At 31.8% G+C, this 16,056-nt stretch overlaps 1 protein-coding gene across 1 annotated transcript in view; it reads left to right on the top strand.

The window, feature by feature from the left end:
* Positions 1 to 1,413: 1,413 nt before the first annotated feature.
* Positions 1,414 to 16,056, top strand: part of LOC118190587 (MAP3K12-binding inhibitory protein 1-like) — a 36,713-nt gene continuing 22,070 nt past the window's right edge. Inside the window, exons 1-4 of the mRNA XM_035361340.2 lie at positions 1,414 to 1,649; positions 3,706 to 3,822; positions 3,912 to 4,049; positions 8,114 to 8,225. Of these exons, the coding sequence (XP_035217231.1) occupies positions 1,599 to 1,649; positions 3,706 to 3,822; positions 3,912 to 4,049; positions 8,114 to 8,225 (418 nt within the window). The 5' untranslated portion in view covers positions 1,414 to 1,598. The remainder of the gene's footprint in view (positions 1,650 to 3,705; positions 3,823 to 3,911; positions 4,050 to 8,113; positions 8,226 to 16,056) is intronic.

Genomic DNA, 16,056 nt, shown 5'->3' with positions numbered 1-16,056 from the left:
AAAGAACTAAACAGAAGTCATATTATGATCGTCATACAAAAACATTACCATTACTAAATAAAGGAGATTGTGTTCGGGTATATAAAGATAATCGCTGGAAACCAGCAGTTGTAGAAGAAGTGCATAAGACGCCTAGATCATATATACTTAGATTAGGTGGATCAGTATTGAAAAGAAATAGAAAAGATATTAGAGAAAACAGTTCAGCTGTTGATGAGAATATCAGAGGAACAGAACAAGGAGTTAATACACAGAAAACAGATGTAAAAGGATATGATTCCAGATATTCTCAAGGGCAAAGTTTAGAAGATCAACTACCAAACTCTGCTAACTCAGAAACAAGGAACGGTGAGCTAAGAACTAGAAGTGGGAGACTGATTAGAATGCCGGCCTGGTATTTGGACTGATTTTAGACTGTTAAAACTTTTGAACTCTTTAAAAAAACGGAAGATGTAATATTTAATAATTTGTAAATGGTAACATTTAATATTTAGTAACTTGTAATTGGCAACACTTTGGATACAGATTGAAAAATAGAACTATGCTGGTATTGCAGTTCTCTGTGATTATACATTCTAAGATTGTAAATAAATAGTTTCTAAAAGCTAAAAGTGTACCCTCATAATTTTATAGCCTGGAATCCATCTTTGAAGTCATTTTTAAGCCTTAAATTGATATTAGCTTTCTATGAAAATACCTTGGCAGCTTCACAAGGGCTCATTCATATTAAAATTTGAGTGTATTTCACAGGATAAAAATTTGTTATTTAAATTTAGTGTGGGTGCAATATATTTATCAAAACTATTCAGAATGAACTTATATACACATTAAAAATTCTGAACATGCAAAAACTAAAAAAAAAAAATCTTCCAGTAGATCTTTTGTTTAAATATATTACATGATAGTTTTTGCAGCCAAAGATTATGTAAATAATTTATATTTAAATCAGATTCCTTTCAGATATACAATAAAACAATACAAGTTGTCACATTTATTACAAAATGTTCGTAATTTTAAATTAAATAATTATTCATTTGAATAATATATAGAGAAACTAATTTTTTAATTAATTTCATTTATTTCATTAATTTTTTTCTAATACTATGATGAAATTAAGGCACAAAACACTAATTAATAGAATGAATTTAAAATTGAAATCTCATATGTTTCTCAGTGCTTTAAAATAAACACAAGAGTATATTGGAAAGCTATACATGTTAAAATGTTAATATTTGGTATGTATTTAGTTAGCATCTGTAGTATTTTCAGAAAAATTTTCTCTGCTTCTGAAATTCATATTGCACAAGCATGGTTCAATATATGCGCAGAAATTTACTGAGCGTAAGGGGCGTATCTTTGATGTGACATCATCTTACACGTATTCGAAGGTCACGTGACCTCCCTGTGCGTTTGGGGATTTAGCGCTGACCTCTGTCTACTTTGTCTGTCTGTCTGTGACGTAGCAGTGACTGGTTGCCTTGGTAACGGAGCTCGGCTTTCACCACTTATGCCCTGAGTTCTTGACCGTTCAAAATCATTTGAATTGGAATTGTTGAATATCTTATTTTAATTAAGTGGTACGATTCGATAATAACGACATGGAAAGTGTACGAAATGTATTATCTTCTGTGGAACAGTTTTTGAAAGAGGTTCTTGACAATTACATGGCTTTGTGTTCACATAATTTGTGATGTTGTTTTTATTCCTTTTAATTCATAATTTTTTTTTATAATTCTTTATGTATGTATTATCTTCATCTGAAATTACTTTTTATGATTTTCATCCCTAAATAGCTTTTGAAAACGTGCTTGTCACAGTGTATGCTTTCTGTAGTTCTGTGTTTCTCAGCGTCCTTGCCCTGGCTCGTGGTAGGGCAATTGGATTGTTAATGGGTCATTTTATGAATATCTAAAATAATGTTACGTAGATGGCATCAACTTTAGGGATACTGGGGTTGTTCATGGCCCACCCCCAGAAAAGTTAGTGTGTTTGTGTGAGTGATGCCAAAAAAAATCCAATTCTGACTGTTCCAAATGTTTCGAAAGACATTGTATTGTTTAACATTAGGATATAAAAAGTTTTTTTTCTTACATATATTACTTTATTGTCTTCGTATAGGAAGGATTCAGGCATGTAATGATCAGATCTACTGTATTGTGTTTTCAAACTGAACCTCTCAATTGATAGATGCAGAATGTTATAGTAATGTCACAATAAGAACTATTGTATCTGCTCATCATTTTATAAGGTTATACTACTTGGTCTAGTACTGGAACTTTAGTCCTAACAAAGATTTAGCAAGTTATTGCTATGTCTGGGATAGTACAGCAAAGTTCATGAAGGATTTTAAAACAACTATTTTATTGAAACTAAGTTTAATATAAGGGCATAACTTTGTGCTAGAAATAATCACAATTTGTGAGAATGCAAATTAAATAGTGATCTGTAATCTAAGACTACACAGTCAAATACTAATCTACATGCTGGCTTAACAATTTAAAGACACGATAGTTTAAAGTACTAACATCAAGAGAACATAAAGCTTAGATAGTTACAACTGGCTAGAGCTACCAGAAACTAGCCATGCAACAAGCATACTAGAAATGTTCTGTTCGAAATGGAAAATAACTTCAGCTTAAGTGCACAGTAAATTTACATTCTAGTGAGGAATACAGAAAAAAAGAACTTAAAGATCCAAATGATAATTTAAGAACCTTACAATCTGAAATTGTAATTTATTCAATATTTTCAATTTGAGAATGTATGCAAGTTGCAAGATCTGAACTGTATACTAAATGGTACCCAACCTATACAAAACTTCAAAACGAAGCTTGTATAGAACCTCTTTTTGTTCCTATTCATCACTGGAACTTGTTAATTGTCCAGATAGTCTTTGAGTTGCAAAATACAGAGAAGTCGCAAGGTTCACAATCTGAATTATATGCTGAATATTACCTAACTTCCCATTCAAAATTAAGTGTAGTATGTTCCTCATATGATATTGCATTCATTACCAAGAAGAAATATTTTGCTCTGTTTTTTTTATGCATTTTGGTTTTTGCAGCTTTATTCAAAGACCTCCACATTTGGCAGCAAAAACTGGCTTTAATACTTGTGCCCTTTTCCTTTAACTCATATTATATCTGATAGGTTCTCAGTTATTGAGAGAAGTGGGTCAAGGAATCAAAGACATTACACAAATGACACCTGCTGATGTTATAGATGCATGTAGTTATACCATTTTGAATAGAACTAGAAATTTCCTAGTTGTATTAAAAAATTCTTTTTATTAAAAAAAAACTTATCAATTAGTAATATTTTATTTATATTCTTAAAAGGGTAAAATCCTAGTATACGGTGCAGCTTTGGCGCGATTTTGAAAATTATCGCCAACACCAAAAATGACCCAAACAACGTCTATGTACTATACACTATATACATACCCAAACAACGTCTATGTATATACTATACACTATATACTAAGTATATATTATGTATAACTATATATATTCTTTGAATGACCTGTTTACTACTCATCGTATATGTCCCTTTTTTATTGCTCATCATAAAGTCGCCAAAAGTAGTAGCCAAATCACGTGTGCACCGGATACTAGGATTAAACCCTTAAAAGTTCTTCAATTTACAGAACAAGATATGTTATTAATTTTATTCAACTTTTGTCTTTTTTGTTTTGTTTAATTATAGATTCAGCACATTGGAATTATTAAAGAGTTCCTTTTGGTTCCAACAGATAGTGCAGAGTGTGACATATTAACTTTTAATAAATTATTTGATGATTTTGCCCTCAAGATTAGTACCATGGTAAATATGAAAGTACATTAATAATATTGCCTTCCTCTTCTTTTAAAGTTTTTCTCTGTTACTTAAACATATGCAATTTTCATTTTTAGTGTTCAAATAACAGTTCCTTGAAAGCATCAGAAAAGTCTGAAGAAAATGAAATAATTGATGTTGAAGGAGACATTTCTTCTGACTCATTTTCAAGTGTAAAGAAAAATCTAGTTCAGTTACAAGTTGATCACAATGAAGTATGCTATTTTTTTTTTTTTTCCCCATGCTGTCTATAATATTTCTATACCTAAAATTTTGATTGGAAGTTAATTTTATAATCACTCCTGAAATGTTGTTTTTGCATTTGCTTTGCACTTGTTTTAATAATATGTGGGTAAGGAGGATTTCTGAATTATTAGAAAGGTAAATATGAGAGGGAGAAAAACATAACAAGTTTATTACAAAACAGTGAAGTAATAAAAACATAACATATTTATTAGAGGATAATACAGTAGCATTAGAATGAAAGTAACTATTTTTAAGTTTATGTAGTACAATCTAATAAAATTCTAAAAAAAAAAAAAAAAAAAGATACTTACTTAGTAGTGCAAGGCACCATTGTGATATTTTGCAGAAGAATATAAATAATGATTTATAATAGCACAAAATTATTTATTACATGTATATTTTACATTTTAATTAAGTATTTATCCTGAAAGGTTAATCAATAAACCTACATACATGTTTTTTTAGGGAGGAGTAGAAATTTCGCTACTTTTCCGTTTCGCCGGCGCAAATTTTGCCAAGCAGACTTTATTGGCGACAACATACAGTATGCACATAAAAAATATTAAAAAAGAATGTTAGTTCTAAGAATTCTTTTTTTGAAGGCATAAACATTTTAATATCGCTTACAATTTTATAAAAAGCCAATAAATAAAGGCAATAAATTTGCAAAAAGACATTAAATTAAGAATTTACTATGGTTCAACATCCTGATTCGCCGGTTCATATCACGTGACCCCAAGCGATCTCATCTCACATAAACTACTCTACAAAAATCTAATGCTCTCAGTAATTATCTACATTAATTTGAAGTTAAATCTTAATTTGGAACACAAGTTTAAATGCAAGAAATATTTCAGTTCGTACGAATAACTTACTCAGAAATTATGTAAAAATGCAGTACTTTACTTCGCTAATGCATTCTCATTAGAGTTGAAGAATTTAACCTTTGACTTTACCTTTTCTATATTTTCGGCTTCGGGCAAGCACTGTGATTGCATCCTAACTGACTTAATCCTAACTGACGAAAATGGCCTTAGACATAAAACTGAACTATCTGATAAAAATTCTATGTAATTATATGCCAGTAATGAAAGAAACAATCAATCTGATAAGAAAAAGCTGCGACTTGTTTTGAAAATGAGCCGTAAAAGGTTACCAGCGAGAATATTCCGTTTGGCATCGGTTGTACCATTATTGGCGACTTTATCGCTTGCGCCGGTAAAATGGAAAAGTACCGAAATTTCTTAATCCATTTAAGAATAGAATCTAAATATCATTTCGAATAGTGATTTTGTGGCAAACTACATATTCCTGCAAAAATTTTATTGCAGTTTCTTGCATTGTAAATCACTTAGAAGCATATTTTTTAATTGAATTTAAAACGAAAGAAATGATGATTTTCTTCTAAAAACTATTGGAACTTAGAATACAACAAAAGAAAAGCATGCAAAAATAACGACATTGCTTGTTAGAATGAAGAATTGTTATACATATGGCTGGCTGTTGGAGTATGGCCGATTGTAAAAATTTTATGGTTTCTTTTAAAGTCTTTGTGTTAATATGCAAATACCAGGAAAATTTGCTGGAGGAAATTTTTATTCATCGAAGATAATGTTATCACTAAAAAAAGATAAAAAAAGCAAATTCATACTCAACTATATCAGCTTGCGCTATATCAACTTGTCTTAAACTGTTTCCATTTATTACTCCTTTTCATCATTATATATCTCATATCCTTACCAAGCCTTTATTTCCATAATCACTGGTCGTAGTCATATGCTTCTAATTACAGAAGAATTTCGGATGAGGAAAATATTCATTTTTTGGCAATGTCAAATTTTTAAAAGAATTCATTTTGGACAAATAACAAAATCTAACTTTTAGTGTGGTTTCCTGGTTCCTATACTTATATTTAGGAAAGTTTATACTAATTATGAAAAATAAAAGTACAAGAAGTTTGACTTCCATATGACAAAAATTGACTGGGATATTTTATTTCAATATTTGAAGTTTTTTGTGTCATTTTTCAAACTTGAGGAATTTAATTAAGACACAATAACATGCTGAATAAGTACTAATTCAATAGTCAAACAACAAAATTCAGCGTTAATTTTCAAAATTTTCACAGGACTAGTTTCGATGGTTTTACCGAACCACCATCCTCAGCTGCAAAACCGCAAATGAACAAAATAGGAAATAATGGTTAGATGAGATAAGAAAGCCTGGACAAGAATAAGTAAGTGGTGCCATCTGTTGGTGAAACCAGAACTAAAACATAATTTCTTTAAAGGCCAATTGGTGGTTCGGTAAAACCATCGAAACTAGTCCTGCGAAAATTTTGAAAATTAACGCTGAATTTTGATGTTTGACTTCTTAATTGAGGAATTTAGTTAGAATAATTCAAGGAAATAAGTTTAAATGATGCTATGTGGTGTCCTTATCAGTCGTTTTTTCCCCTGCATGTCTGTGCATGTACCATTGTCAAATATTTCTCTTCATCAGCTTGTCATTCAAATGGTTGAACAGTCTTATTATTGTTTACTTTCCCTTTTTGACAAAAAGTCATCATCTTTGAAGCACTTTCACCCACTTTCTGTCCACTGCTTGGACTCATATAAGTAAGAATGGAACCACAATCATCAGCTGATTAGAAAGGCTTGCAGGTTACAGTTAAACATCACTACCCAATGCTTTGGAATTTCCTTTCATGTGTAATTTTGGTTAATGGTCAGTTATCACAGCACAAGCATCACACATTGCTTTTTTTTTTTTTTTTTTTTTTTTTCAAGATGCTATGCACTCTTTTATTTGAGATGCCTGCTGTCTTGACAAAAATTGCATACTTTCATTTATGGATCTTCTGTTATAATTATGAATTTTTTAATGATATGAATTGTGAAGATTTCAGCCTGATATCCAAGAGGAACTTCATTTTCACTGAATTTCTTTTTGTGCTATAAGATGACCATAAAAAGTATCTGCAGTTTTTCTGAATTGTCTAAAAGTTACGCAATGATGATAATTATGTAAACAGATTGTGGTTCAGTAAAAAGACTACATTCCACATAAATAAAAAAGTGAACAAACAAACCTACTTAAAAAGTTGTATTGAATTATTGAAACTAAGCACAATAACTGGAGAAAAATATGTTTTCTGCAGTGTTTATGTTAAAAGTGTGCAGTTTGTACATCTTTCCTGTTTGAACTGTTAGTAGGGAGATATTCAGGTATATGCAAACTATATGGTTTGTATCACAGCTTGGAACATAGAAATACTTTCTTCATCTAACAGCATGTTGGAGCCTAATGCTGCTACCTCCTTAATGTAAGCAACTACCTTAACAACACATTGCTATATCAATGGAATGGATCCTAATATCTTAAATTTTTTTCTGTGTTAATATGTAAAAGACTTTGTCTGCAAACTATCATTCCCTCAAGATGTGTGTGAACTGTAAGATTGCTTTCGAACTGCTACAGAAACCATTGTTGAAAATATGTTGAAACACATCTTGGAGGCATTAGATTATCATACTGACACTTGGAGTAGGGTGCTGCAACTAGATAAGTAAAAGTTTGAGTTTATTTCACAATAAGCATCAACAAATAAATATATATAGCTATGTTACATATATGCGAAAGTCTCATTTTGACAATTTAAAATTAGATTATAACAAATGTAAATCATTGAAATAACTTTCAAATACTATGAATAATGTATGATGTTAATTAGATAATTAATAATGTTAATTAGATAATGGAATTTCTAAAGAGTTGAGGAATTGTGGTCTTTTTATTGAAAGAAATAAGTTTAACTAACAGTTCAACTGTAATAAATAGAGTTTATGATGCTTTATTATTTTCCACAATAGTTTTTAGGGATAAAACACAAGTGTATAGTTTTGGTTATGCAGGCACATTTTCTTTCATATCAGAAAGTTCCAATGTTAATAATGATTTTATCTTATTTTCTTGAAGTGTTTGATACCTTAGCAATTGAAATCTATATCAGATGTATTGCTTTTTTAAATAGATCAAAAGAAGAATATCGGCCTTTGTATCTAGAAAACGAAAGGAAGTTGATGAGTGGAATGTGCAAGAATTCTGCAATCGACCATATGTTGAGGAACAAAGCCCAGCATGGGGTATGTTGCATAAATTTTAACAATGAGAAAAAGCTTTTTTAATGTACCGTGTGTATCAAAAATCACTAAACATTTAAAAATAATGTAAAAAATGAAGAAGTTAATGTAAAAGGATACAGTGTACAGCAAAATTTGTGACATGAATTTTGAATTTTTTGGCAAAAGATATGTTACTATCTAATGTAATTGATTAATAATATTACACTCTCATCCTACTTTTCAAAAGACATTTAACAAAGGAAACCTTGCTTTAAATACTGTACAGTTACTTCATTTCACTGTGTTTCTCATTATCAGGTGTTCAATATGTCCCCCCACCAATGGAAAAATTTTGATACCTGTCAATTAATGCGGCGTTAGTTGCAATAGTGCACCAAAGGGCCAAATATGAAAATCTACTTAACTCAAGGATAGCTATGCAATGAAATTATTTTAGCTCAAGGATAGCTAATGCAATGAAATTATTTTAGACAGCAAGAATAGACACTGATCCAGTAATTTTTCATCTGAGATCTTCAGTTGCTTTTCTTTTTGAAGTGCTGATTTCTTTATCAGAAAGAATCATTATGAATTGCAATATTTGGCATTTGTCAATTGACAGACAGTTGCAATTAAATTTTTCCATTATAAGGTTTTCGCAATACTAAAAGTCACAAAAATGAAATTAGCCACACAATGTTCAGAAAGCCACAAAATGAAATTATAGTTTACTATTATCAGAGCTGGAATCTTACTGCAACTAGAGATCATGCCTCAAGAAAAGAGGTCTTCAGAATAAATGCTGGTTCAAAGATTTCCTCATTTCTTTTCTAATAGCTGTTGTGGTTTATATACTTCTGATGTCAAGAGCTTATGTTAATAGAATTCTGCCAAATACATCTACGAATGAATCATTGTAAAATGCTCATGTGGAATAATTGCATGCATTTTTATTTATAAATTCCTCTATTCGACTTTTTTTCTTTTTTTAAAACTACTTTAGATTTAACAATATAGCCATTCATTTCCTAAATCTGCGGCCCACCAGCGGCCGAGCAGTAAAGTCGCTGAACACTGGTAGTTCGGTCTGAGGTTGGAATCCCGCGAACGGGCTGGCTGCATGGGCGTTTTCGTGGTTTTCCCCATGTGTAATGTGTATATGAGCCAGTTTCCCTTAGAAAGTCCTCCACAAAAGCATCCCTTCCCTTAGGCAGATAGCCCTAGTGTGCTTTGCCATAATTAAATACACCAAACACCTAAATCTGTGTACATTATTAGGGTTGCCACTGCTATCTATATTTCATGCTAACATTAACATTTAGTGCCAAATGGCATCCTTTTTGACCAAAAAGTACCTTCCCCCCCCCTTTTGAGCAATTGAGATTGTAGTGGCAGACAGTCATTGGCTAAATATCACATGCAAACCATATAGCAGCATAGATGAAGACTAATAACATGATTAAGCAAATGATGTTAGTAGTGTCTGGAAAATTTTAAGAATCGCAAGTCTGCCAAGTTTGTTAGTGATGCAAATATATCTGTAAAAGTGGCATAAACATTTTATTTCAATGATTTGCAACAAACCACTTCATTACAAATTCATTTCTATTTGAAAATCTTTAAACTACTGTTCTAATCATAGTCTCGCGATAAACTGAAGCGTTGCTACTCCTTTTCAAACAAACTATTAACTGAGGTAATTTACTTACCATAAGTGGTGCAACATTCTCCCCACTTGAGTTTTAGAACCTTTGGGAGAACACTCAACAAAATATAAACATTAAATGTAAACTTTATAAAATACATGTAATATTCAAAATATAAAATGTCTATTTCAAGTTAGTGTTCACATTATTATATTTGCATAAAACTTCTTATTTGTCTAGAACCTTGTTTTAAGTATTGCACAGCTTCTGTGTAATTCTTTGGAGAGGCCAGATTTTCCACATCTTGAATAAGATAAAGTTTCTCACCCCTGAAGTAAAAGGGAATTTTGACAAGGTTCAATTGTTCCAAGTTCTCGATTTCTTTCAAGTGTTTCCAACACCTAGAACAGTCAATTAGTTTGCCATCAAATTGATGGAATAAAATTTCTCAAAAATAGAAATCTAAAATTTGGCAATGGTCATCATTTGTAAGTTTGTATTTTACTCCTTCTAAGTCAGAGATGGATGTCCTAAGTTTTTTCTGAGGAGATCTTTAAGTATGCCGATTAGTCTTTCCCAAAATCCTCCCCACCATGGAGCAGATGTTGGGTTGAACTTCCATTTGATTTGACTAACTTAAAGTTCTCTTTGAATTTTTATCCAATCAAGCTGTTTTAAAGAGGAGTTATTCTTGATTTAGCTTGGAGTAGCTGCACCTTTGCAGTACTATCAGAATATTCACATCTTAATTTTCTTAAATCAGTTTCTTTAAATCAGTTTCTTTAGACCAGTAGGTGTAAGGTAATTTGTATCATTTTGTCCTTCAGATGAAGCCAGAGGCTGATCAGATGGTGTGAGGTCTGAATCCCTGTTCTGAGAATTAGGAACTGTTGAAGACTAAGGGCTGTCAACTGTTCCAACACCTTCATCATTGGAGGCTGAAACAGAACACCCATCAGGTGATAAATTTTAAGAATTTGAAGAAACACTCAGGGTCTGTTCCAAGACCTTCGTCAAGGGAAGGTGAAGGATCTCTACTCTCTGTAGGCATCTCATCATCAGTATCACAATAATCTTTCTTTTCTGATTCTTCCTCAATATAATCAGCTGCAGCAGGATCAGAAGGTACCAGATCAGAAGTTAATGTGCATTTATTTAACACAAAATCTCCCTTGTGTGCCACAATTTCTCCTGTTGTATCGAAGATAACATCCCCTTTCTTATCATCTTCCAAAGCTAACAGCAACACAGGTACAAATACACTTTTCATAAGCTGTGTCTTCTTACAGGGTTGCTTATTTACAGCATTTTTGGAGGAACTTTAAACAACTTAAATTCTTGCCAAATCAGTACACAAAAACGGAGCACTTAACTTTTCTTCTTTTTGTTTTTCTTTTTCTTTGGCAGTTTCTTACCTATTTTGTTGCTCAGCTAATTTTGATGCAACTGATTTGCCAAGTTGTACAGTACAAAGTCTCATTCAGACTCATCAGATCCAGACTCATCAGGACTTTGGCAATTCTGGATTAGGGTTTTTTCCCGATTATAGATCATCAATTTAAATCTGGTAAGTTGGCATGCAGAAATTATAAAATTTAAAATATGAAACCATAATTTATAAAATAAAGAGCAATTATGATCTAAAGGATATCAAAATTTACAAAAAAAAGCTTAATATTTATTTGTTTACTTTATTAAACATTTCTTTCAATGTAAGTTGTTTAAGTTGCTTCGTTTTTTGTGCTAATACTTTCTCTTTAATTCTATAAACAGACACAATTTCTTGTTCAGTTTTACTGTTCAAGTCCTGTAATTCTGTGTCGAGAATACCGACTAACTTGTCAATCAAAATATTTTCGTTTTCAATAACCTCTCTGTCACTTTCTTCACTATTGGAAGCAGTACGTTGAAACATGCTTTCACTTTGTAGATCCTTTGGCAGCTCCAGAATCGGAAACTCTTTTTGACATAATCGAAAGTTCAAGCTTACTTTTTATAAAATTGCTCTAACAGTCTGCAAAAAATAATAAGCTGGATCCAATTAGAAGATTAAGGAGCAACGCAATCTGCAACATTAACTAAAATAGATAATTAGATAATTTTAGCCTAGCTTATACTGTCTGTTATACATTAAACACGCATGCGTAAATTCATATGCGCATGCGCGAAGGTATTATGCGCATTCGTGAACACATTATGCATTGATGCATGCGCAGAAAGTTTGTAGCTTTGAGGTCCGGATTAAAGACTTTATACTGTATATGTAATCCACCTTTTACCATATATACAAGAACTTCCTCGAAGCAGCAAAGCAGCTGAATTTAAATTTGAGATCATCAAACCAAGTTTGTTAAATAATCTTGCAGCAGCTCAGCAATGTTGACGTTGAAGGACTTCTCAGGATCTTTAATATGATTCAAAAGTTCCTTCTAATGAGCTTCAATATTTGGTGGAGCCATAATTTTTAACTTTTTCTAGCTTGTCGCTGTTCCAATTAAGCCACCCACCCGAGGGTCAGTTTCTTTAGACTAAAGATACTCATTAAATCAGATAAATGAAATGGCTCGCTTGAAATTGGCAGACAAGAAATTTCATTTTAGGCATAAACATTTTATTTCAATTATTTGCAACAAACTGCTTGATTACAAACTCATTTCTATTTGAAAATCTTTCAACTACTGTTCTAATCATAGTCTCGTGATAAGCTGAGGCTTTGCTACTCTTTTTCAAACAAACGATTAACTGAGGTAATTTACTTACCATAAGTTGTGCAACATTTACATAGAAGAATCATTAGATTTGCTGTGGTTTGGAGTGTGGTGTGGTTTCATGGCCTTTTTTTGAGAAACTATAGACATTAAGTGTCTAGAAAACATTCTGTGCAACGGAATAACATTACCTGCAAATTTTGTGCAAGAAATTTAGGACCATGCTTGAATTTACCTTATAATTTTGTAGAATAATCATCATACATAATCTTAATTTATGTATGATGCACCTTCTGACATGGCAGCTCTTGTGAAATAGTTTCTGGTAAATGCATGTTGTTTAAATTGACTGATTAATTGCTTATAACGTACAGTGTGATCTACTTGCCATCCAGACTGATATAGTGGTTAATGGTGCTAGCTGATATATCATGGGGTCCTGGTTCGAATCCCAGAGAAAGCATGAAAGTTTGTAAATGTATATGTAGCATGGGGTGCTTAAAATACTGGTGAGGCAGAAGTTCTGTCTAATGGTTCGATTGTAAGGGAAGGAGATGGGAGCTCAGTCAAAATTGGAATGGAACTGTACAATCAGTGCAGTTGGACTATATTGTGAAAGTTTGGTGAAGCTCTGGTGTTCTTCTATCCTGTATAGTCTTCTTGCTTACTGAATTTGACACCCATGGATTTTTGGCTGTCTGTTTGAAGTCTCAGGTATATAACAGTGACCACCTTTTAAGCTCACTGAAGGCTTCTGTCTGTTACAAAGTCACTTTTGTAAACCCAGATATTGCTTAGTGCATTGGTGAATATTGTGATCACGTGCTTGCAAAATGTGATTTCCTGTGTTGAAGGACATAGTGAACAGTCAATAATGTAAATCAGCGGTGCCCAACCTTGTGCTCGCCAATCGTTTTGTATGTGCTCACCAGCTCGATTAGGTAAAAATTAATAAAAAATTATTAACAAAAAATATTTAAAAAATAACCTTTCATTTATATTTCTTAATTGTTAAAATATTGTAAGCATTTATAGTCATAAGAGATATCTTGCAAGACGTTATAAAATAATTGATTGCTGACTGATGAACTTGATAGCGAACATGGAATCTTGCTTCATTCCGATGTTTAGATGGCTCAGCTGGGGAAAAGTACTTCAATGGTTTGAAGAATTTCTTTCGCCAAGAAAGCAGTTTTGGGAATCTGGAAACGAAAGTTATGAAGAATTGGACGATAATATTTGGTTATCTGATCTGTATTTTCTCACGGATATAACAGCTAAACTGAACAAACTGAATGAAGATCTCCAGGAAAAAGAAAGAAATTCTTTTTCAATTGACTGGGACTGTAACTGCTTTCCAGATAAAATTAAATTTGTGGATAAATCAGATGAAAGAAAACAATTTCACCCATTTTTCAGAATTTATCAAGCCATATTAATAACCACAAGGCAATTGAAACAGAGAAATACTTGGAAAACCTAAATGCACTAAAAAATAATTTTGAACTCCTTCTCTGATTTCCATAAAGTTCAACCAATATTATTATTAATCTCAAACCCACTTGCCAAAATTAATATTTCAGGTGTATGACCTAAGATTGGAAATATATTTAACAAAAATGTTGATGTTTTGGAAATGTGCTTGGGATAGACCAAAATGTGCTCGCAAGAGGCCAAAATGTGCTCGCAAGAGGCCAAAGGTTGGGCACCACTGTGTAAATTACGGTGTAATGAAACAAGTATACAATATTTAAACAAGCTTTCTTTCATTATCATTTAAATGGTAGAAAAATAGTGTAAGTTATCTGTCAATAAAATTATGAACTTTTTGGCCCAAAAAAGTCTAAATTCATGATTTGAAATAATGCAGATTACATCCTCCTGCAAAAGTATGTTCATTCTTTATGATTGTTTTAAAGTTTAATGATATTTGGTGCTTTCTGTATAATTTTTATGTAATATATAGTGTATAATCAACCAGAATGGTCCATGTTATTATAAAAAAGTAATCTGTTTTGTACTCAATATAGGACTCTATAATGTTTATAATATATTAAAATAGAAATCTTTATATTGTCAAACACTGTACAAAACTGTCTAATACTTAAAAATCAGATGTCAAACTTTAAGTATCTGTGAATGTAATACAAGATGCTTTTCCTGTGTTTACTATTAATTATTATCAGTTGTGTTGTACTTAGATTGTTTGTTAGCAGTGTTCTTAGATTTGTTGTTACCATTTATACCATTTCCATTATCATCTTTGCAAGTCTGCTATCAGGCTTATGATTATAACCAAATTTTCTTTGAGAATTTTACCAGTGGCTCTTTGTTATGATTTGAAATGAAGCATAAATACTGCCTAGAAGGCAAAAAAATTATTATTTTTAAAATTTTTAACAGATAAAACAGTAAAATATCTTTGCAAAATAGGTAAATCTGTGCAAAATAAATAAAGATGAAAAAAGGGAAAGTAAAAAATATGAGTCGATAAAAATACATATGTACAGTAAATAAATATGTACAGATTCGAAAGAGTAAAAATCATATTAATTCTTTGTAAAATACGATGTACAAATGCAACATTAAAAAGTAACAAACATGAACTGCTACTAGAAAAAAAAAAAATCAGCAAGACTTGAATTCTTGATCTTGCGATCTGGAGAAGAATTTTTAAGCCATTGTGCCACTAACTAGGACTCAATAGAAAGTGAGGGAAAATGAAGATAAGCTGTGTGTTGAGACTCCAGGATGAATCATTAAACACAGTGTAGGGTCATTTTTAATGCTTCAAAGCTGTGTGATCATAAACTAAGACTTCTGCAATTTCTACATGGTTAGACGTCAGAATATTTTTAAAACACCTGGCAGATATCTAAATTTTTTTCAAGAATCTTAAGTGCTATGATGGGAATTTTCAGACTATCAATCCATTCCCAGTAAAAGGGGAGAGAAATTAGCAGTCACAGAGTATAATTTTGATCTATTTCCAACTGCATAAATAAATAAAAAGTGGTATTTCCCAATTATCTGCCTAATCCTGCAAAAGAATTCATTAAACAGTGCACTATGTCATCAAGATGCGCAACTCATAACATCACAAATAGGTATTTATGTGGCAGCCTAGGTATACAGGCACATGCAGCATGATTGCAGATTTTGACTTTTGATATTCAAAGATCATGAGTTGGTGTTACCTCCCCTTGTAAAGATTATCATATAAATAGGAATTTAAATTTATGATATATAAATACAAAGATAGCTGCTTATTTATCCCCCAGTCGACTGTGAAAGTTGCAAAGATCTCGCCATGAATTATTTATATGGAATTCTGAATGACACTTCTATCTCCAAGTCGTATAATAAAACATAGTTAGTCTCCGCACAGTCCACAAAGTAAACACTGCTATTGTGGCTTCATTTTTTTGCATCGTAAAAAGCTCTTGTCAATTTTTACTATTCTGCTTGACCCTCTGATTCTACAACCTTAGAATTCTC

This window comes from Stegodyphus dumicola, chromosome 9, assembly GCF_044657685.1.
Source record: "Stegodyphus dumicola isolate Sdum_Otavi_A_Nest chromosome 9, ASM4465768v1".
NCBI classification, from domain to species: Eukaryota; Metazoa; Arthropoda; class Arachnida; order Araneae; family Eresidae; genus Stegodyphus; species Stegodyphus dumicola.
This window is presented reverse-complemented; position numbering and strand designations above follow the sequence as displayed.